General features: G+C 32.6%; 5 protein-coding genes across 5 annotated transcripts; 4 read left to right on the top strand and 1 right to left on the bottom strand.

Annotated features, from left to right (window-relative positions):
* Positions 1-8,371: 8,371 nt before the first annotated feature.
* Positions 8,372-10,223, bottom strand: LOC106447986. The gene is made up of 6 exons (XM_013889926.1): positions 10,086-10,223; positions 9,758-9,998; positions 9,551-9,647; positions 8,662-8,786; positions 8,489-8,576; positions 8,372-8,393 (listed from the first exon to the last, which is right to left on the bottom strand). Exons 1-6 carry the CDS (start codon positions 10,221-10,223, stop codon positions 8,372-8,374), a joined length of 711 nt encoding a protein of 236 aa, XP_013745380.1.
* A 2,570-nt stretch (positions 10,224-12,793) lies between these two features.
* LOC106432694 (probable esterase KAI2) lies at positions 12,794-14,279 on the top strand. The gene is made up of 2 exons (XM_022717119.2): positions 12,794-13,370; positions 13,552-14,279. Exons 1-2 carry the CDS (start codon positions 12,997-12,999, stop codon positions 13,994-13,996), a joined length of 819 nt encoding a protein of 272 aa, XP_022572840.1. The 5' UTR covers positions 12,794-12,996; the 3' UTR covers positions 13,997-14,279.
* A 346-nt stretch (positions 14,280-14,625) lies between these two features.
* LOC106432664 lies at positions 14,626-16,393 on the top strand. Its single transcript, XM_048777129.1, has 6 exons — positions 14,626-14,649; positions 14,962-15,227; positions 15,534-15,693; positions 15,770-15,850; positions 16,002-16,103; positions 16,196-16,393. The coding sequence occupies exons 1-6, from the start codon at positions 14,626-14,628 to the stop codon at positions 16,358-16,360; spliced, it is 798 nt and encodes a 265-aa protein (XP_048633086.1). The 3' UTR covers positions 16,361-16,393.
* A 334-nt stretch (positions 16,394-16,727) lies between these two features.
* LOC125592335 (suppressor of RPS4-RLD 1-like) lies at positions 16,728-17,727 on the top strand. Its single transcript, XM_048767282.1, has 2 exons — positions 16,728-17,059; positions 17,270-17,727. Exons 1-2 carry the CDS (start codon positions 16,968-16,970, stop codon positions 17,556-17,558), a joined length of 381 nt encoding a protein of 126 aa, XP_048623239.1. The 5' UTR covers positions 16,728-16,967; the 3' UTR covers positions 17,559-17,727.
* Positions 17,728-19,221: 1,494 nt separating this feature from the next.
* Positions 19,222-20,395, top strand: LOC106432657 (lysine-rich arabinogalactan protein 18). The gene is made up of 2 exons (XM_013873504.3): positions 19,222-19,843; positions 20,084-20,395. The coding sequence occupies exons 1-2, from the start codon at positions 19,322-19,324 to the stop codon at positions 20,168-20,170; spliced, it is 609 nt and encodes a 202-aa protein (XP_013728958.1). The 5' UTR covers positions 19,222-19,321; the 3' UTR covers positions 20,171-20,395.
* The last annotated feature ends 1,049 nt before the right edge of the window (positions 20,396-21,444 follow it).

The raw sequence follows: 21,444 nt of genomic DNA, 5'->3' as shown, positions 1-21,444 counted from the left end.
GTGCAATGGGCCTTTTTGGTAAAATCGAACAAAAGAAGCACCTTGACACCAGCTTCTTAGTCCACATTTGAAAATAATTTGATAAGAAACACTACAAAAATACTGCAGCCCATGATATGTGGGTTATTGTTCTAAAACTAAACAAATACGATGTATATATTTGACTAATGTGAAGATAAAAGTAAAAATGAACATAAATAAACAAAACTAATCCTCACCTTTATGCCTACTATAGATCGTAAAATAAGGCCGTTCTCTGGGAGAATCCAGTCTGAGAGTTCTTAGCCTGTTGGGACCTTTTCAAGCTCATAGGTTCTGAAGGCCAGTGCCACACATCGTAAGGTTCTTCTAGCCATCTCTTCGATACCATTTTTGAAATATTGTGCCTGGAAATATCAAAGTAATTCATTGGAAAAGTGTCATGAAAACCTAAGGTTGAGTTGCAGAATCATACAGAACAATAAGATCTGGTGGCTATAATCACCGGCGAGCCGATCAGGATCGGGATCAGGATCATGGGATTGGATTACGTCGCGTTAGGGATTTTCACGGACGACGAGTTGCCGAAGTACAAGGTGACGGTGGAGGACGGGATGAGGCTGACGAAGGAGTACAGTCCCATTCCAAGAATAGATTGGAAAAGAAAAGCGCTTCGTAGGCCATACCCGACCCTTCTTTACTCTCTCCTACATCAAATCTCATTAATTACTTCTACACCTTCCATTGCCTTGCAGGCTGCTGCAAGATCATCCAGACCAGAGTATATATACACCATTATAAATAACTTAGAAACCATTACAAATGATCTATAAATCTTCAGAATTATTTATAAACCTTTATAAATTATATATAATTCCTTACAAATAATTTATAAACCATTATAAATAATATAAACATCTTATAAACCATTATAACTAATATAAACATTTTATAAACCATTATAACTAATATATAAACATTTAATAAAGGTTTATAAAAATATTTAAAAGAGTTTATAAAACTATTTACAAGAACTTATAAGCTATTTATAAGAGTTTATACATTTATTTAAAAGTGTTTATAAATTAATTTACAAGGTTATATATCTATTTATAAACGTTTATAAATCTATTTATAACGGTTTATTCCAAAGACTATAAGAATTTAATAATCTTCATAACACAATTTTTTTTTTTTTGTCATCGACTTTTACAGACTCATATTGACTCTGTAAACCAAACTGGGTGATCTACATCCATATGAACAACATACGACAGCTGCATCCTAGCTTTACGGGCTAGGCTATCCATAACACAATTTATAAGAGTTTATAAAACAATTTATAAATCAGTTAAAAGAGTTTATAGATCATTTATAAATTCTTACAAAAATTATAAGTAAATCTTTATGAAAGTATTTATAAAGTTTCTCAATTTGCAGATGGCAAATCTTGTTGGTTATGTCATTGGACCATAGGTCTAAGAGCATCTCCAAAAGACACTCTATAACTTCAAATATGAAATTTTTTGATCTCCAAAGAGAAACTTCAAAACTTCAAATTTGAAGTTTTGATGAGTAAAACTCTATATTTGAAGTTTCACTTCTCAAAACTTCAAATTTGAAGTTTCATATTATTATTTGTATTTTGGTCTCTATAATTACACATTACATTTATAATTCATAAATATTTTCTTGTTTCTTATTTTAATCCTTATAAAAATTATATCTCATAAATATTTTAAGTTTTGTTTACAAAATTTAAGTTTACACATAAAATTAAATAAAATTTTAAAAGAAGATTTAAAATATTGAAAACTAGATTTAGATAACAAAAATATACAAAAGAAACTTAACAAAAAAACTTTAAAAAAATTACATTAAGACATAACTATTACACAAATTTAAATATTACAACAACACTAATAGTCAAGTAAGGTTGATCTGGAACCTTCAAAATTTCCAAATATTGTCCAATTTTTTGTGTGTAATTGAAGATGGTTGTTGTTGTTGATGATGTCTTTTCGTACAATTCTTTCTTGTTCATACTGAATATATTCACGAGTATTAATATCATCGATAAAAGTTAGTCTTTTAGTAATATTTTATGTTTCTCTTTTATTTTCTTGTTCTGATCTAATGTATTTACAAGTATTAATATCTCCCAATTTCAACAATTTTTTTATCTCTAATCTACAAATTAAAAATGAAGAGAGCTATTTTTACTTCGAAATGCACTAGTAGATCATATATGAATTACAAAAATCACTTTATGAAATAATATGATATTTTGCTTAAAGTTTAATATTAATTAAGTTATTTTGTTTAAAATTTTATATTTTAATTTAATATTTTATTAATTAATATTGTTTTAATATGTTTATATATGTGATAGTTATTTATAAAAAAATTTATGAAATCAAATTAGTTATGACAAATATAAAGACCGTATTATAAAATACAAATAGTTTTGAAGTTAAGTTTGAAATTTTGCTTTTGGAGAAGAACACATTTAAACTTCAAATATAGAGTTTTGAAAACTTCAAAATAGAGTTCTTTTTTGGAGATGCTCTAAGCATGTTTGTCTCCAGCTTTCTTAGGAGAGAAGGTATGAATGAAGCCCAACGGTTTTCAATTCTTGTTTACGTTCTTTGCGTTAATGTTTATTCATTTGATATCATAGTATTGCTTGTTTATGATGATGCTCCAGATACTGTTACATGTCTCATAGGCCGTCATCTTATTTGTGTCTAATTGGAACTTCTCAGACCATATCTAATGAATACTTTAATCAAGGATTCAAAACACTCAAGGAATGAGACTCGTGAAGTAAGGAGATGATGAAAAGAAAAAGGATACAGCCTGAGATCTTTGATGGATCATTAACGTCTTCTTCTGGTATAACCTTTGTGACACAAGCATACATAGAAGGATACAGCCTGATATCTTTGATGGATCATTAACGTCTGCTTCTGGTATAACGTTTGTGACACAAGCATACTTAGAAAGCTTCTTCCTGCAGATAAAAAGAGGAGTTGAGAAGCCCAATATCTTACCAAACATTCAGAAGAAGCTACTGCATCTTACTCAGCTCTCAAGTCGTCCGGTCTTTACTCTTTAAAGATTGCCTCTTTTCATCAACTGATGTCCACTGTGCATTCAGGTCTTTGAGTTCATCAGCAACGACTGTATTGACAGACAGAACAAAGACTTTTCTTGTCACTGAACCAAGGGACTAGAAACTAAAGTATATACACTTATCTAAGCTCATCATTTATCTTGCTTTCTAGTTCCATATCTTCATCAAGCTCTTTCTGAAGACGCTCAATGTCATCATCTCCTGCTGATTCATCTGAATAAGCTTCCTCTGTTTTCTTCTTGCAAGCTTCTAGCTTCTTCTTACAATCTGCATTTTTTTTTTTAAACAAAACAAAACAAATTGAACACTTTTATTGTTGATTCTTGTAAAGTATCAGTCTTTCGAAGTTTTCTAGAGACCCAAGTGAAGAAACAAACCTTTAATTGATTCCTGAATCTGATTGAAATCCTCATCGCAAGCCAAGTGGAGAGCTTTTGAGTGGTTGAAGCTTTGCGCGCGACATAACGTCAACTCCGTTCTTGGAGTTCAGTAAGTTGATTAAATCGTATCCGTAGGAGATTAGATCTTTAATATCGGAGCTCTCTCTCATTTCTGGTGCTCCGACTTGTACTTCTAGAGCAGAAAATTAAAATTAAAATCATTAGATCAAAACCAACAATAAAATGAAAGGTGTGAAAAAGGCTTACTATAGACCAAAAGCACCATTGGCGAAGAGAGCAGTCCAAGTCCCTCACTCATTGTTACCTAAAATGAAAGGCATACTCAATTGCGATTTCACAGTCATCGATCGGATCAGAGAGGATACCTCCGGCGAGAGAAACCTGACCGATATCTCCGGCGAGAGAAACCTGACCGATATCTCTGGCTAAAGACACATGTCGGGGGAGAGGAAAGAGAGTAATTTAGGTTTAATTATTTAAGGGTACAATGGTATTTTGACTATTAAAAATCTGGTGGTATAGTTGGTTAGTGTATAAATGAAAAGAGGTATTAGTGGCAATTCCCCTTTTTAAATTATAAGATTATGTGTTTTTTATATGATAACTATATACATTTAAAATTTATTGATTGTTTATGTCATAATTATAGATATTAGATATGCTTTACAAAAATTTATATTTATATTTATGAAATTATTTTTAAAGAAGTTATTTTGTTAGAAAAAATATTGTATTAATTTTAATTTATTCTAAAGTATTATATTTATATACTAAAGATAGTTTTTCATTACATAATTTAATATTTTTTGCACATTTTATTTTTAATGATAATATTTTATTAAATTATTTAGATGCATATATTTGTTCCAATTATATAAAAACACTACTATATAAGTTGGAAAAATTAAAGAAATTTCTCATTACATATTTTAATATTATTCTTTGCAGATTTTTTTTTCTTTACAGATTTTAACTTTTAGTGATTATTTATTTACTTATTTACTTATTTACTTAGATGCATATATTTATTTCAACCATATAAAATTCAACTATAAAAATTGTAAAAAGGAAATTTTATGATTTTGTTACGTAAATTACTCAATTTAATGAGTCCATTAAAGTATTCATTTAATTTATTCTAAAGTATTATATTTATATACTACAGATATTTTCTCATTACATAATTTTTTTTTTTGCACATTTTATTTTTAATGATAATATTTTATTAAATTATTTAGATGCATATATTTGTTCCAATTATATAAAAACACTACTGTATAAGTTGAAAAAATGAAAGATATTTCACAACCATATAAAACTCAACTATAAAAATTGTAAAAAGGAAATTTTATGATTTTGTTATTTCTGAGAATTAGGAAAATACACTACAAAAAAACACATCAATTCATTTATATCTCATAAATAAATTATATTAGTTTAATTTATTTATTACCCGCAAAATTAAGTATACTTCATATGATTAGAAATATCTAATTATTCAAAACAAAAAAAAAATCTTGTCGAAAAAAGAATTGTTATGTGTATGATAAAGTTTTACAGAAAGTAAATGCTAATAGTTAATTGGGAGTGAAATTTTGAACGAATTTTAAAATTTAGAGATTTCATTATTATTGAGAGTGAAATTTTGAAGGAATTTTAAAATTTAGAGATTTCATTGTTATTGGTTAATGAATTCTTAAAATCTTATTAGAATCCTTTGTTATTGGTTTGTGGACTCTTAAATTCTATGAAAATCCTATGTTATTCAAACAATTTAATTTTTATTGACTTTGTAATTCTTTTAAACTCTTTTGTTATTGGGCCATAAATTATCTATAGTTTTACTCATTACACTCAACTTTACAAATATCACATATAGTCATAGGATTCTCAAAATCTATGTACAAAAACACAAAAACAAAAATACACAAACACAACAAGATTTTTTTACATTTTTATTGTAAAGTCAAAGATAATTGTAAAAAGAAAACTAAAGATAAAAGAAATTATTAAAAATAACAATTTAAGAAAAAAATATTTCATGAAATATAACTATTTGATATTAAAATAAAATCATGAGAAAATTCATAGGTTGATCTTAAAAAAATTAAAACAAAAATCAAATAAGACAAATCAAAATGTCAAAATATTAAAAAACCAAAAATTTTATTTAATTTTCAAATAGTTCTATTTTATGAAAGAAATTCTTTTTAAAACAAAATAATAGAAAGATAAGTTTGGAAAGAAAAGTATATATGAAAATCTATAATAATCAATGACAATTTATACAATACATTGGGTAAGAATTCATCAAATCTACTTAACTTTTAAAAATCTATTAACTCTTAAAATTTTCAAACTCCACACAAATTATATTTCCAATTAGCATTTATGGTTTTGTTTTGGTTTGTAAAGAAATTTTATTTGTTACCATAAATACATAATATTTTTATTATTTTGTAAATATGATGAAAATCTAAGGGCAGAATTCTAAATTTTTAAAATAGAATCTTGTTTTAATAGTATAGATTTCAAAAAAGAAAAAATACTAAATGTCTTAGTTAATGTGGAAAAAATAATAAATAAATTTAAAAGTTGCATTGAAAATATAAATTTTTATATTTATGAAACATATATAGTAGCTGACGTCAAGTGCCAATTAAACCTGTAAATGGGGCAGTCTTCTCTCGCAAAGATCAGCACATGCAAACATGAGGATGTCCATGTGATTACGTGGTCGCATGCTCACGTTGGCCGTCCACGTAACAAGAATCATGCAGTTTCTGGTTATTAACCTACTTATTATTCGGTGGTGTTAAAAAAAAAAACGTAATTATTATTCGGCATATAAATAATCCAATATATACTGATTTTAAATGGTTATTTGACTGTAGTTTTATATCCATCTGGCTCCTGAATTATACTCTAGGTGTGTGGGTGGTGCTATTTACCGTTTACGCTTGTCAAAATATTTCATCACGATCTGCATAATGTTTTTGATAAATGTGTAGATTGACCTGGTTCTTGTACTTCTTATAATCAAAGGACTAGGTGATAATCCACGTCTTGCGCAAAATGAAATGATTAAATTTATAATTTGTGAGATAAAAAATATTAAATCTAATTAATTTGGATATTAGTTAGTTTTGGATTGATTGTTTCGGGTGTTAATAAGGAGGATATAGATTGACGATGTTAATATGGTTGAAGTTTTTGATTTTATGGTCATAACAGGAAGACTATATCTACTTATTTGGATTCATGTTATATGAAGTTTAGACAATACTGATGTTAAGCTTTCATATCATATTCAAATTTCTAAACAGATGCAAAATTAGATCAATTCAAGATAATTGTTGCCGAGAAAAGGAATTTAAAAAAATTCATTTCATTAAAAAAAATCGAAAGTTTTTATATAAAAAGGTCAAATTTAAAACCATATATTTTAAAATTATAAAAAAATAACTTTTATTTATATATCTATATATTAAAAGGTACAATGACATTTTGTCTTTTTAATAATTGAAATGATTCTTTTTTCTTTTTTCTTATTATACCATTAATTTCTTACCTTAAAAGTTAATAACAATCAATAGAATTTTATACACAAGTAATGAAAATCTATGTAAGAATATTGGATAAAATTTGTCAAATCTAGTTAACTTGTCAAATTTTCTCAACTATTGAAATCATCAAATTCCATTAAAATTCATGTCCCAATAACTCTCCCTAATAGTCAAATGAACCATTAAAATACTATTTTTTCGAAATTCCTATAGATTTAGAAAGCTCACTTACGGTGAACATATAACTGTATAGGTATTCACTTAAACTACACTTATATATATATATAGACACAAATATGTATATGTAAAAATAAAAAAGTGATTGATAAATATATAAACATACCATTAATTAATATAGAAACAACTGTTTTGGTCAATATAACAATCGAAAAGTTAATATGCTAACATAAAATTAATTAAAAATAAAATAGATTCGTCCTTTAAATTTTTTTTTCCATATACAGAAAATCTAATTGTATACATAAACAATAAAATGAATACATATACAAATTGAGCCTGATGAATTTATTCTTATATTATGTTATAAATTGGCCCAATCATTTTAGAAAAAATATTGTAATGGTACAACATATATTGTATAATATGGTCTGCTTCAAAACAAATAAAGCCTAACCTGTTTTAGTTTTTTTTGGGCTCAGATTCTTAAAAACATTTTCTAAATTATGGCCTATAACATGGAAGTGATGTACCGAAGCGAAAAGAAATACTACTGGTGTTAAAAACAAAAAATAATTCCGATTGAAACCATCGAGGGTTTCGTCCACACGCGATAAACGAAGGTACTTTGCAGTGTTCGATCTGTTCAGTTGCTCCTTCCGAATCACTCAATCCATCATTTTTTTGGTAAAGATGGTTCAAAAATTCAATCTCATCAGTTATTCAAACCAGATCCATTGGCGATTTTTCTTCCTGTGATCGGTGCATGTATTTCAGTCGAGATATGATTCGTGTTACTAACTATTGGAATCACAGACAACGGTGTATTAATGTAAGTGTTCTAGATTCGTTTAACTTTTTTGCTTACGATTCAGTAGTATCCAATTATGAAAGTCTTCAATATGATCAGAAATAGTGATTGTGTGTAGAAATTATATAAGTAGTACAAAGAAGTCAGTAAGATAAAGAAATCTATTTAAAATCAAAAACCTCAATTCCCTTATAATAAGTATGCATATCTCATTCTTTCAAATACAAAGAATGGTCTAAATATAAATAGGTATTGTAAACACAAATTCAAATGAAATATAAGATTGACTAACTTCGAGACTTCAGAGATCGATGCTTGGAATCCTGGAATAAAAGAATTTCAATATATTAGGAATAACCTATCTTTTTCTTATATATATTACTCATATCTAATAACAAACTTAGAATACTATGCTTACTGAGATTTGAAGAACTGAATTTCTGGGATGTCAGAATCAAACAAAATATCAGAACCACCTTCCATGTTTGTAACATAATTGAAACCACCTATAAAGTAATATAGACAATAAGTACACAAAACAAAAAAATTCTGAACAGAAATTTAAAGATTGCAAATAAATATAAGGGATACCTTCTCCCCACTCAATTCGCCATAACCTTAAAACACATACTACAACATCTGCAGTATTAGAACGCCAGAATGCATTTAAACGATGGGCTAGAGCTCCATAAGCAACACACTGTATATGAGTGTACCTGATAATATCGGGAAAGTTATAAGTCAATATAACTTCTACACCCATGGTCGTATTTAAAATTAACATGTATCAAATAAAAAGTTTAAACGCGAGATTTATTAAGGAGAACTCCAACGAATACATTATAGAGTTGTAAATGTTGGCAGGTTGAGCTAGCTTAGTAGCTATAAAATCTCCTACACGCACCAATGCTCCACAAAGATCTACATAACAGAATTTATTTTTCCGATTTTAGTACCATTAGGTAACAATCTAAGAAAGAGTACATGATAGTTAACATACCAATGCAGTACATAGGATGATAAAGGCCCTTCTTTATACCACGAAATTTTGCACATCATAGAAAGTTAGAACCGTTCACTGGTTGTATCTTCCTAAACAAACTCGATTCATTGAACTTGATTGTGTATTTGTGCTTTGTCGTTCTATGCAACTCAAAAACATATCTTATGTCGAAATTGAGAATCTCAACCCAGTCATCTGACAACACATTGGAAGCCTCCTAATATTTCCAATATTCTCAATCTCAGCTCATTGCAAGGACAATTTAGTATCTGCATTGCAATAGCATCGAATAGGAGGAATTTTGAATTCCCGGTATTGTCTAGCACCACCAAATGCAACTTGTATCTAAAATTTTGAAACCAATAAGATGATACTAAGAATTGCATGGCCCTCCACAGAACGACAACATGATTTAATCTTAACATACTTTAAATCATGACATATGAATACATAAGAATATATAAAGAGGCGTCATACTTTTCATTACGAAGCTCGACAGTCAATTTATGAGTTTCTTTCCCATTAGCTGATACTACTTCAATTGGGGTCAACTCAACAATCTGACCAATTACATCTGCAAACGCAAATCTATGAGTTATATGTACAATTGAAATATAAACTCCTATTAGTAAAAAATTACATATTTAGATAACTTACCCACCAAATAGTCCGTATTGAGTGTACCATCTAGAATGTCCATGTAGTTGACTGGTTCAAAGCCAGTTAGGGCATCAGGCAAATCATCACAACTCCTCACACGTGTTGTCGACAGAAAACCAATTTTGTATGGATTTATAGTTGTTCGGTATGAACCGCAAGAGGGGTTGAGTGAAAAGTTAATGAGAATCTTTGAACTTCCTTGTGAAAGGAAGGAATCAAATTGATTAACCAGATCTTTTTTTACAGAAGTGTTAATCTTAACACCCTAAAAACAAATAAAATTTTGAACTTTTAGACAATGACACAGTAAGCCAACTCAATATTACTAACATGAACAGTATAGGATGCTTACGTTAGAGTCGATTAACACCATCTCAATGGTTAGGCCACCGGACGCCGAATACTGCTTCCACAAACGAATGATCTTAACTCTAATCTTCCACATAGTCTTGAACGGTTTCAAATCAGACACAGCAGTTATCGCAGCCATTATAGAAGAATGAGGGAAGAGTATTTAGGTTTTACGTGATTGAGATGAGTATGAATGGTTGCGTACGTCTGTCTTATATAAGAGTAAAACCCTAAGGCTTGTAACTTAGTTTCCCCGTTAAAATCGAATTGTTATGAAATATTTTTGCCTTGGCCAGCACATTGAGATTTAATTATATTCCCATATCTGGTTATGTTAGTTGATTATCATATATTTTTGCCTTGGCCAGCAACCAACGATTTGGTTATGTTCAGAGATTGCAATATAATTTCCAATTCGGAACCGACAGGTTCGGTTCGGTAAACCCAAAATCAAAAGTTACAACTTCTCCGTTATGTTTGCCTTCTGAAGTTACGGAGTCCTCAAGGTTTACTGCCATAATATTTCTGAGTTCTCACGTAAAAAACTAATGGTACGTTGAATAACAGAGAACTCATGTAACGTTGTCCTCTTATAACTTCAGAAGTCTTTATCTCTTCTGAATTTACGGAGTTCTCATGTACTGTTGTCCTCTTCAGTACTCTTTATCTCTTCTTGGGACGTCATCATCTTATCTTTTCTTATCTCTTCTTCGGACTCTCTATACTCTTCTAAACTCTTTATAGTTCAAGCATGTTCATAGTTTGACACAGTAAAGAACAAAGTTATGTGAGAAGAAGAAGTCACGTTCAAGAACAACGTTACAGAGTAATCATACTCTTTATAGTTCAAGCATGCTCATAGACTAGCTTATTCTTGTCACGAGTCTAAGTGTCACTATGACCAAGCTTCGGAGTGTATTATGTTTTCGTATCTCTTCTTGGACTCTCTATACTCTTATATACTCTTTATAGTTCAATCATGATCATAGTTTGACACATTGAAGACCAAATTTCAACAGAAAAGAAGAAGAAGAAATGTTCAAGAACAATGTTAGACAGAGTAATCATTACTAACACAGAGGCAGAAAAGAAGAAGAAGAAACGTTCAAGAACAACGTTAGACAGAGTAATCAAACTCGAAACTGTAAAACCAAAGCTTGAGACAGAGCTCGATACCTCTAAGTATCACTATGACCAAGCAACATGACATTAGTTTGAAATTCATATAACATGAAATCGTTTTTGCCAAAATCAGCTATGTGAAAGTTTAGGAGCCATCTATTGATCGAATGCTTATTTGCAAAGGTCCATGCAATTAAACACTCATAAAAATACTACTCAAACCATCATTTGAAATAAAACATATAAAACTTGGAGTGAAATAATTAACATGTGTATTATATTTTTAAGGGACATGTGTATCAAAAAAAATGGCTTGCACATGTGCGTAATCAAGTAAAGAATCTATAATGGCTGTGAACTTCTGTAGACTCAGGTATGGATCTCGTGCGATATCAGCCAAGTACGCATCCATGATCCTTCCCACTTTCAGCAACGAACCATTGTGATGACCATGGTGATATCTTTAAATACTCTAGCAATCAAAACTCGAGACAGTATCTCCCCTTCTCTGACGCATTACTCTCGAGAATCACGATATCGGATGACGGTGTGTCAATATATCAATTGTAATTCTGATCTTTAACATTCCAAAGAGGAAACTGAGAGGGATGATTGATCCTCTCTCGTCACTCAGCAGAAGAATTACAATGACTTCAACGATCTCCCTCTGCTCCTGACAGTTCAATCAACAAAACATGGTAGTGATTCTCGAGAGTAATGCGTCAGGGAAGCAATGATACTCTCGGACCGGACACCTGTTCTCACTATCACGTACATAACTCTTGCGTAGTTATCAATACCATGAGCAGAGAGTAGTTTGATCCACCAGTCGAGACAGTATCTCCCCTTCAGCCCCTCTGATAAATATTACACTAACTGCTCCCTACATGCATTCATAGCAATAGCCTCCACGCAACCTTCCAAATATCGACACACCGTCATCCAATATCGTTCTCCACCCGTAATGTCGTGGGGAGCTTCGAACCTTAGCGTTCCCGTGGATTATATTGTTGGTCACGTACTGGGTCTTCGTTTCCAGAGACGTACACCACGTTGTTTTCCGAAGGTTTCTTTTATAACAGTGGATTTGAAGTTAAAGGTGTGTAAGAAGGAAGAAGAGAGAACTCGGTCTCATTAGCTTTACGTGAGAATTTATAGCAAAATTTCTTGAAAAAAACATTAAATAGAAACGGTAAATAAGATAATTTATTTGTAAGAGTGTCTCTCCAATTGACACGTGTCCAAGTTGGTGTGAAAGCATTAACTACAATGCTCCTTTTTTTAATATATAAGGGAATCGGTAGAAGTAATTAGTTAACGAAGATCTTTATATCATTTACCCCAAAAAAAAAGAAAAAAAAATCTTTATATCTATATGTTAAGTACTCAAGTTAGTTGGCAGAAAATAAAAATATATTTAACATTTACACCAAAAGAAAAAAAATATGTGGCTTATAGACGTTACATTTGTTGCAGTACTTATACATGCCAGATGTAAGAAACTAAGAACTGATAGTTATATCTTTTTAAATGAGCGATATTATTATTTTCATATATTAGTTTACCGCCTGATAAAATCAGCATGCACAATTTAAAAAAAAAAAAAATTAGCAACATATATATGCCTGTGAATATGCTGACAAAAAAATACATGCCTCTGATTTAATACGCATTAAAATAATCGTCATATATTATAAAGTGTGCTAAACCAAAGTAACAACGGCTTTAAAACGAATTTTTAAAAGGTTGAGAAGATTTTCTAGCGTCTAGAGAGAGAGAGAGAGAGAGAGATGGGGGGTGTAGTAGAGGAAGCTCACAACGTGAAGGTGATTGGCTCAGGAAATCAAGGGACGATAGTATTAGGTCACGGGTTCGGTACGGACCAGTCAGTATGGAAACACCTGGTTCCACATCTGGTCGAGGATTACCGCCTCGTGCTCTACGACAACATGGGAGCCGGCACGACCAACCCGGAATATTTCGACTTCGATCGTTACTCAACTCTTGAAGGTTTCTCTTTTGATTTGATTGCAATCTTAGAAGATTTTCAAGTTGAGTCTTGTATCTTTGTTGGCCACTCTGTTTCCGCCATGATTGGTGTCTTGGCTTCTCTTAACCGACCTGACCTCTTCTCCAAAATCGTCATGATTTCTGCTTCCCCACGGTATATATATAAATATTTTATTATTATTATTATTATTACATCTCTGTTTCGGACATAACGATATCCATGTTCCTTCTCTTGTGACTTATCCCATATTTCTCAAAAAATTCATTAAATCATTACAGTTTTTATTTGTTAATTTAATTGATTTTTTTGGGTGTGATTCTTGTGGGCGTTTTAGATACGTGAACGATGCTGATTACCAAGGTGGATTTGAGGAAGAAGACCTAAACCAGCTTTTCGAAGCGATGCGAAGCAACTACAAAGCGTGGTGTTTAGGTTTCGCTCCACTAGCGGTAGGTGGCGACTTAGACTCAGTAGCCGTTCAAGAATTCAGCAGGACGCTCTTCAACATGCGTCCAGACATAGCACTCTCCTTAGCTCAGACCATTTTCCATAGCGACATGAGACAAATCTTACCATTTGTCTCTGTCCCTTGTCACATAGTCCAAAGCGTTAAGGATTTAGCCGTACCGGTCGCCGTTTCCGAGTATCTACACAACAATCTCGGATCAGAATCCGTGGTCGAGGTTATGTCTTCAGATGGTCATCTTCCTCAGCTTAGCTCGCCGGATTCTGTTATTCCCGTTCTCCTCCGTCACATCCGCAACGACATTGCTGTCTGATGATGAAATGGTGTTAATTAAGTTTAGCGATATTAAATGTATGATGTGATATGTCTGGGTAAGTTAGTATATCGTTTCGTTGTCGTTTGGTTCTGCTTCGTTTGTCTTGGATTCTGTATTTGATCAGTTTGTTGTTGTTCTTATCTTTGCTTCACGAAAAGTCTTGGTCTCTTGTATCCAGCTTTGCTCGACCTTTTCTGCACTCATATAAATGTAGCAATAGCGATGTTCGTGATTGGTGGTCCATCCATAGTGAATTATTTAAAGTGTCGTTGTTGAGCTATTATGTGTGTGAACTGTGAACAGAAGTTGAAATTCCAAAGATAGTTATCAAATTTTTAAATTTTATGTCAACGTTTCGATACCTATAAATGATGAAAACATGCATTATTTAGAGATTTTATTTTGTTCAAAGTATAAATTCCAGATCTTAGGTACATAATTGATCTCAGACTTGGAATCAAATTTCAGATATTCTTATATAAAAAATAACAAACCATTCATATCAAAAGTAGTTTAAAAACCAATGCACAAAAAATCAACCCTCTTATGAAACCCCTAAGTCACTAATCCGTAAATATTTACACTATTTAGGGGATTTACAATGAACTTGCCACTACTCCGACTATATGCTGTTTTTCAGGATATCGAAAGTATCTCTTCGCACTGCTAATATTGTCTAACAAGACTTTAGTTAGATTGTAACTTTGAAATTTAGTTTGTGACTTTTGTTGTTATAACTGTATATTTTTCTTTTGTGATAAAATCCTACAACCTTTATACTGAATGACTGTAGGATTGGAAAAAAATGCTGTCAAAATAAAGCAAGTGCTGTAAAACATTATATAGTTTATACTTCATGTTGAAAAAAGGTTAGTTGAAAATAAAATAAAGGTTATATAAAACCGAACCGTAAAGATCTGGTCCAATCTAATTCGTTTTTTTTTTCTTTTGGTTTACCATAGTTCATTGCGCTAGCCCATTTAATAACGGCAAGAGTAAGTGGGCTGGGCCATTTATGTAATAAAAACGATGGACAAAGGCACGAAACGGGAAACTCTACACGTGTTGTGCCATCATCGCATGCTCTCTCTCTCTCTCTCTCTCTCTCTCTCTCTCTCTCTTCTCCGTTATTGTACTTTTTTCCCCGTTTCAATTCACCCTCCTCCACAGTTAATTCCCGTTTTACCCCTTCGTTCCTACTATTCAAGCTTATCTACTCTACTCAAAGGTTAGTTTGATTAGTGCTTTAGAGTATCACTTTGGGATTGAGTATGATTCTTGCAATAGCTTCGGAACTAAAACTAGGAAGACACTTAGTTCAATCTCTTTTTTTTTTTTTTTTTTTTCTGGAAGTGCTCTTTTTGAAGCAGTTACTTGAATTAGATGAACTACTCAAAGCTTCAAGACGAGATATTGATCATGCTGCCTCTAGCATCATGTGCTAGTAGTGATGAGAAAATTGGCAACCAAATCAATGGTTCTTATGAATCTTGTAATGTTGATGATAATTTATCTGAAAGTTCTGTGCGGTTAGGGGATCTGTCGTTAGTTGGAAACAAGTTAAGTTAGGTAGCAAACTGAGCCTTAAAGCTGAGGCACGTTGCGGAGTTTGCGGTGAAACCAAGACCATAGCAAGAATATCAGAAACCCAATCTATAAGTGTGGATTTTCCACTTTCTAGAGGCATTGCACAGGTATAGCAATACAGCAAACATATATATATATATATAAGAAAGTGTATTGTATCTTACTGGTGGTAAGGTGGTGTAGCTGCTTCCAAAACTCTTAAATCACTGGGCTCTTTTTGTGAACGAAGGAAACTACATGAAAGCTATATCGATTTTTGATAAGGTGATTTTTTTCATGTACTCTATCTTTGGTGATGTTTTTATCTCTGGCGAGTATCTTTTGCTTTTAGTTTCTCTGTTTTACCTTCTTTTTTGGAGGTTTTTTTGACAGAAAAGAATGTGTCAAATTTTTAACCATTTAGTTTTTCTGTCAGGTGCTGAAAGAAGAACCGACTTATCCTGAGGCACTTATAGGAAGAGGGACGGCTTATGCATCCCAACGAGAGCTTGAAAATGCTATAGCTGATTTTACTAAGGTATTCGTATTTGACAGGAATTGTTACCACAGTGGATTAAAAGCTCACCAGTTATGCTCCTATTTGTTACGCCATTCCATCTAACCGACCAGCTTGTGAGGCCTGGAAGAGGAGAGGACAGGCTCGTGCTGCTCTTGGGGAATTTGCTGTGGTTCCAAGTCTTCTCCGCTTCTCTTCTTTCTTTAATTAGAGCTAAAAGTATGAACAATAAATATATTTTATGGGACTCTGTTCGCCCCTGCACATTTATTAATTGATGATAAGTATCCAGTAATTGGATAAGCCTCTTATTGATGTTGTGTTTAAGCCTGTTTAGTGCTTGCATTTATGGTTAAAATCCAGAAACGTTCCTCGTTCACACATTTTTAAGCTACTCTTTGGTGATAGGCGGTTGAAGATTTGACTCAAGCACTGGTTTTGGAGCTGTTCAGGACCAGACTTAAACCCTAAACCCAAAAGATGTATGTGAAAAGGTTTACAGACAACCTCCCCTACGTGAATCCCTTAAGAAGAGTAAACTGAAAAAGCAAGATGTTTCAATAACCAAACCGAAGGCAAATCTTCTTTGTTTCACTGATTTTATCGGCAAGAAAATCCAATATGACTGCCAGGTGACTTTTACTCAAATATGGATATAATGTTTGTTTTTTAGTGCCTCTCCTTGCCAAATTATCGTAACTATATTCTATTGATCCTATGTGTTTTCATGACTCCCCAGCATCGTATGGCAGGATTAGCTGCGCTAGAAAAGAGAATCAACATGCTTAGCCAGAACAGAGGTGGTGCTGGGTGTAGTACTAGCACTTCCAGTGAAACGTCAACTGGGTATGCCTCACTAGAAGATCGATCATCTGGCCGCTCTCTATGCTGTCTTGGCAAGAAGTTTATTCCTCTGCTGTCAGATGGAGACAAATTTCAGAGCCTTGTGACCCAGTTGTGTGGGGTAACAAACTAAGGTACATGTTCCATTTCCTATATCTTATGACTCAAGACATTATATGATTCTTTGTTTTTCTTCTGAGAAAACAAAACTCTGAATCCACAGGCTTTATGCAATGTATATTGTCGAGACGCTATCTTGCGCATGACATATTACTGGTAAATACATAACTTGTAATGAATGATATTTGGTGTATCTGATTTTCAAGCATGGCGATTTTTTTTAGGTACAATTTTATGCCGTTAGCTCGAGGGACTGCGGTAACAGGATTTGTAGTGTTACTAGGACTTCTGCTAGCTGCTAACATGGAGTTTACTGAGAGTATCCCAAAAGGGTTACAGATATATTGGGAAGCTATACTTAATGTTGAACCGGGTTCCTTCGTTGGTTCGGTTAAGTCTTGGTTGTACCCGTCCTTGAAAATCAACACGTCGTGGAGAGATCGCCCGGAAGTTTCCTCGGCTTTTTCAACAACCCGGTCGGTTGTGGCCGCGCTTAGCACTTGCAATGATTGAGTTACAAAATTTTGACAATTTGTCATTAGAGTTGAAGAAAAGCTAATTAACCGACACATCAAGATAACTTGTGTTTCAGTCATAGAATCTTCGTGCTTGTGATATATGTCTATGTATTTGAAAATAAACAAACATACAAAAACTTTGATAGGGTTTTGATATTCTGAAATTGATCTTGGTCACATTTGTCAAATTTTTTAAGAAAGTCAACGAACGACCACTCGGTTGGGTTTTCTCGACCACCGACACGACACGCCGCTCCCGAAGTTTCTATCTTCTTTTTTACTTTGGCACACGTTTTTTGTTAAAGGTTTTGGAACACTTGTAAATAAACAATGCTAACGTTACTCTTAAGAATAGCAAGACCGAAACGTGTCTTGTTTAACCTATGCCGGGAAAAACAAATTAGAGAAAACGTTGTGAATATATTTTTTAATATTCCAAATTAGAGCCATCAGAGCACGTATGGAACAAAGTGAAAAAAGAAATCAAAATCTTAACTTCTAAGCAATACATTCCGTTATTAGTTCGACCGTTTGATTCTATTTCCACTACTGCATGCCTAGGTTCCGATGTATTGAGTACTACTACTCATGGTGGATGATGAGAATTTCTTAAGGTCTTAAAAGAGAGTGAATGAATGGGAGTGTTAGTTGTTATAGCAGTCATAGTGAGCTGTAAAAATTTTAGTATTCAGGAAAAAAAAAATTTTAGACCAGAAAAAATAAGAAGATAAGACAATTTACAAAAGTGTTATATTTAGTGAAGTCCTCGTTGATTGCGCAGGAAATCAACAAAATTACAGCTAAGGTAGATATGTATCCGTGTGGGCACCAATCCAAATTCAATCAATCAATCAACCAGTTGTCTCTCATTCTGTATCCTTCCAAACAAAGATTCTTTTCCTTTTACGTATCATTTTACTTTGCATTCGAATTTATATATTTTTTTATTATTGACATTATAATTCATTCAACTATAATCCCACATGTGATGATGTTTCCACATTATACTAATTCAATGCATCCAACTATTTGTAATCTCAACTAAAATGTACATTAAAATTCATTGAACTATAATAATCTCATATCTTTCCACACCATACTAATCCAATGCATCTAACACTCAATCTCAGCTACAATATACAATACAATTTATTAGTTTATAATCTCATATGTGACGATATTTTCACAAAACTAAATCAAATGCATCCATAATTTTAATCTCAGCTATAATGTATTTTCTTTCTGTTCTCTAAACTTATAGTTTATAGAAACAAAAAAAAATGATATATGGAATTTTTTTTTTGGTCACAGATATTTGGAAATTTATAAACTATCATACAGTCTACAATACAAATGTAGAGAAAATCAAACAATTATAAACTAGATGAGCAGACTCACTTCATTTTGACTACCATCTGCACATAAATTTATGCAATAACAAAACAGATAAAACCAATAGAGATGTTTTAAAAATATTATTTTTATCAAAACAAATAAAGTAAAAATAATAATAAGAAAAACTATAAAACAAAGCTAGTGAACCCTACATTAATTGATATAGAATATCATGTTCTGTTCTCAACGGCTACATCTGTCTGTGACCTATTCTTTTAATCAACGGTCTAGATTTCTTCTCATAGTCTATATATTAAACACACACAAATTATCTTTCACTAACACAACAATATTGGTTAAAAATCTCCACTCATTCATTTTGATATCTCTCTCTCTTTTAAATCAAAACTCCAAAAAAAAACTATGGAACGTAACTCCCTCTTAACGGTTGCATTGCTCTGCATTGTCGTCGCCGGTGTCGGTGGCCAGTCTCCTGCCTCCTCTCCAACTAGATCTCCCGCCGCTCCTTCTGCTCCAACTACTTCCCCTGCCAACCCTCCCGCCGCTACTCCTTCCTCTCCCATGGCTAAAACGCCTGCTTCTTCACCCGTGGAAGCACCTAAGTCTCCGGCTCCTGTAGTATCCTCTCCACCGCCGACACCAGTTCCCGAGAGCTCTCCACCGTCTCCTTCACCCAAGGCTTCCGCTCCGGTGAGCTCTCCACCGGCTCCAACACCAGAAGCAGTTACTCCTCCTGCTCCAGTAGCCGCTCCAGCCGCTGATGTACCGGCTCCGGCTCCAAAAAAGCATAAGAAGTCCAAGAAGCATCAAGCACCGGCCCCGGCTCCTGAACTTGACAGTCCACCTGCACCACCGACAGAAGCTCCCGGCCCTAGCTCCGAAGACGCAAGCTCTCCCGGTCCAGCCACATCCGCCGACGATCAGGTACATTAGCTTCAAACTAAATTCTTTTTTTTTTTTATCAAACTTCAAACTAAATTCGAGAACCAAAGTTCGAGTATATACAATGTTGATAATAACAAAGAATATTTAAAGTCTTGTTTGGTTTATAATCTACAGTTAGATAATAACAATGGTAAATACATTTATTTTTAATTTAATTCAAACATTTTTTTCAGTTTTCGCTAATATTTGTTTTTTATTTATATGAAATTATTAATGCAGAGCGGAGCAGAGAGCACAAGGGTGTTGCGGAATGTAGCGGTGGGCGCGGCTGCAACCGCCTGGGCCGTTCTCGTTATGGCCTTTTAAGTTATTTGTATTTATTTTTTCGCCCTTAGTTCTTTAGTTTTGTTCTTTTAACTCTACGATTGTCTCTTTCTTTTTTCACATTTGAGTAATGAGTATTATTTCATTGATTATACCGTTTGTTTTTGTTTTTATTTGTGTGGAAATAATAATTTTTATTTACTGAGAAGAAAATAAAATTCAGATCTGTCAGTGATGAATCTGATGATACTGTTACTTGTTATGACAGATTGATTGTTCTTGTTTTAACAGACAATGGTCTTTAGTGATGGGTCCTATTTCTTCACTAAAAAGGACACATACACAGTTTGATTCAAGATTCATAATATTGAATTGTGATTTGTGAACTTGCCCTTTCAGTCTCCGAATTAATGTTAACGTCTATGAAAAACAAGCGAACCAGTACCACTGGATAATAACCCTACCAATAAATGTTAGTATGGGCGTTTATCTAGTATCTTTTTTTTTGTTAAAGAGCTTATACTATGTGATATAAAACACAGATTGTTAATTTTATTGGTTTTGGCATATGTGTAACATGCAGTAGATGAAAACGGGATTCTAAAAATCTATTGTATTTACCAAGGTTACAAACAGTTTGCCTGCTACTATTAGTTATGTGGACGCAGGGACAGATCTAGTAAGGAAGGTGTCGGTTCTTGACTTCATTCACTTGCCTCCATTAACGTATTACTAAGTGTAAATCTGTTAAGCAAATTTCGAATGATTGCAGAGATTAAATGTAAATTTCCTTTTTTGTTCCCATTAACTTAATAAATTGATCAGATTTCAAGATGCCTCCATTCATTAAAGTTTTTTTTTCAATCAAATTATTGTTTTCATATACGTATAAACGCACGATTTGGTTTACACGCTAATGTTTTGGTTAGTTTTTCTGATGGACAATTTATTAAACCAATTAATCTCAAATTTACGATTACTTACCTCTTTAAACTTTCAAAATGGATTAACAGTTGGAGGTACAATTTATGAGAAAATGAAATTGTCAGCTACTAAGTTGGATCTTATGTTTTACTTTAAGGTATAGTTGGTAATATTAATTTGATCCACACCTCATACCTGTCAAGTAATTAACTTGATTGGCCAAGTTGCTATAAATGAATTTTTTTTTGGCCAATTTAGGAGAATATACATAAATAGAGTGGTAATTAGGTAGATGGTTACTTTTCAAAAGTATTTGCAGAATCATGCAAGGAAGGAGTGTGAAATTACATAAAACTCCACAACAATGTAAGAGGTAATAATTTTGGAAAAAA

Source organism: Brassica napus, chromosome A3, assembly GCF_020379485.1.
Source record: "Brassica napus cultivar Da-Ae chromosome A3, Da-Ae, whole genome shotgun sequence".
Taxonomy (NCBI): domain Eukaryota; kingdom Viridiplantae; phylum Streptophyta; class Magnoliopsida; order Brassicales; family Brassicaceae; genus Brassica; species Brassica napus.
The sequence above is the reverse complement of the archived record's forward strand: the minus strand, read 5'-3'. Positions and strand labels throughout refer to the sequence as shown.

Excerpts from the sequence above, each read along its gene's own strand:
- LOC125592335 (XM_048767282.1), top strand. The coding sequence starts at position 16,968 with ATGCTGTCTTGGCAAGAAGTTTATTCCTCTGCTGTCAGATGGAGACAA. Across the intron at positions 17,060-17,269 it reads GTGTGGGGTAACAAACTAAG|GTACAATTTTATGCCGTTAG; the intron begins GTACATGTTCCA and ends GATTTTTTTTAG.
- LOC106432694 (XM_022717119.2), top strand. The coding sequence starts at position 12,997 with ATGGGGGGTGTAGTAGAGGAAGCTCACAACGTGAAGGTGATTGGCTCA. Across the intron at positions 13,371-13,551 it reads ATGATTTCTGCTTCCCCACG|ATACGTGAACGATGCTGATT; the intron begins GTATATATATAA and ends TGGGCGTTTTAG.
- LOC106447986 (XM_013889926.1), bottom strand. The coding sequence starts at position 10,223 with ATGGCTGCGATAACTGCTGTGTCTGATTTGAAACCGTTCAAGACTATG. Across the intron at positions 9,648-9,757 it reads CTACATGGACATTCTAGATG|ATGTAATTGGTCAGATTGTT; the intron begins GTACACTCAATA and ends TTGCGTTTGCAG. Across the intron at positions 8,577-8,661 it reads GCGAATTGAGTGGGGAGAAG|GTGGTTTCAATTATGTTACA; the intron begins GTATCCCTTATA and ends ATTACTTTATAG.
- LOC106432664 (XM_048777129.1), top strand. The coding sequence starts at position 14,626 with ATGCTGTTTTTCAGGATATCGAAA. Across the intron at positions 14,650-14,961 it reads TGTTTTTCAGGATATCGAAA|TTCATTGCGCTAGCCCATTT; the intron begins GTATCTCTTCGC and ends GGTTTACCATAG. Across the intron at positions 15,851-16,001 it reads CTATATCGATTTTTGATAAG|GTGCTGAAAGAAGAACCGAC; the intron begins GTGATTTTTTTC and ends TTTTTCTGTCAG.
- LOC106432657 (XM_013873504.3), top strand. The coding sequence starts at position 19,322 with ATGGAACGTAACTCCCTCTTAACGGTTGCATTGCTCTGCATTGTCGTC. Across the intron at positions 19,844-20,083 it reads CCACATCCGCCGACGATCAG|AGCGGAGCAGAGAGCACAAG; the intron begins GTACATTAGCTT and ends TTATTAATGCAG.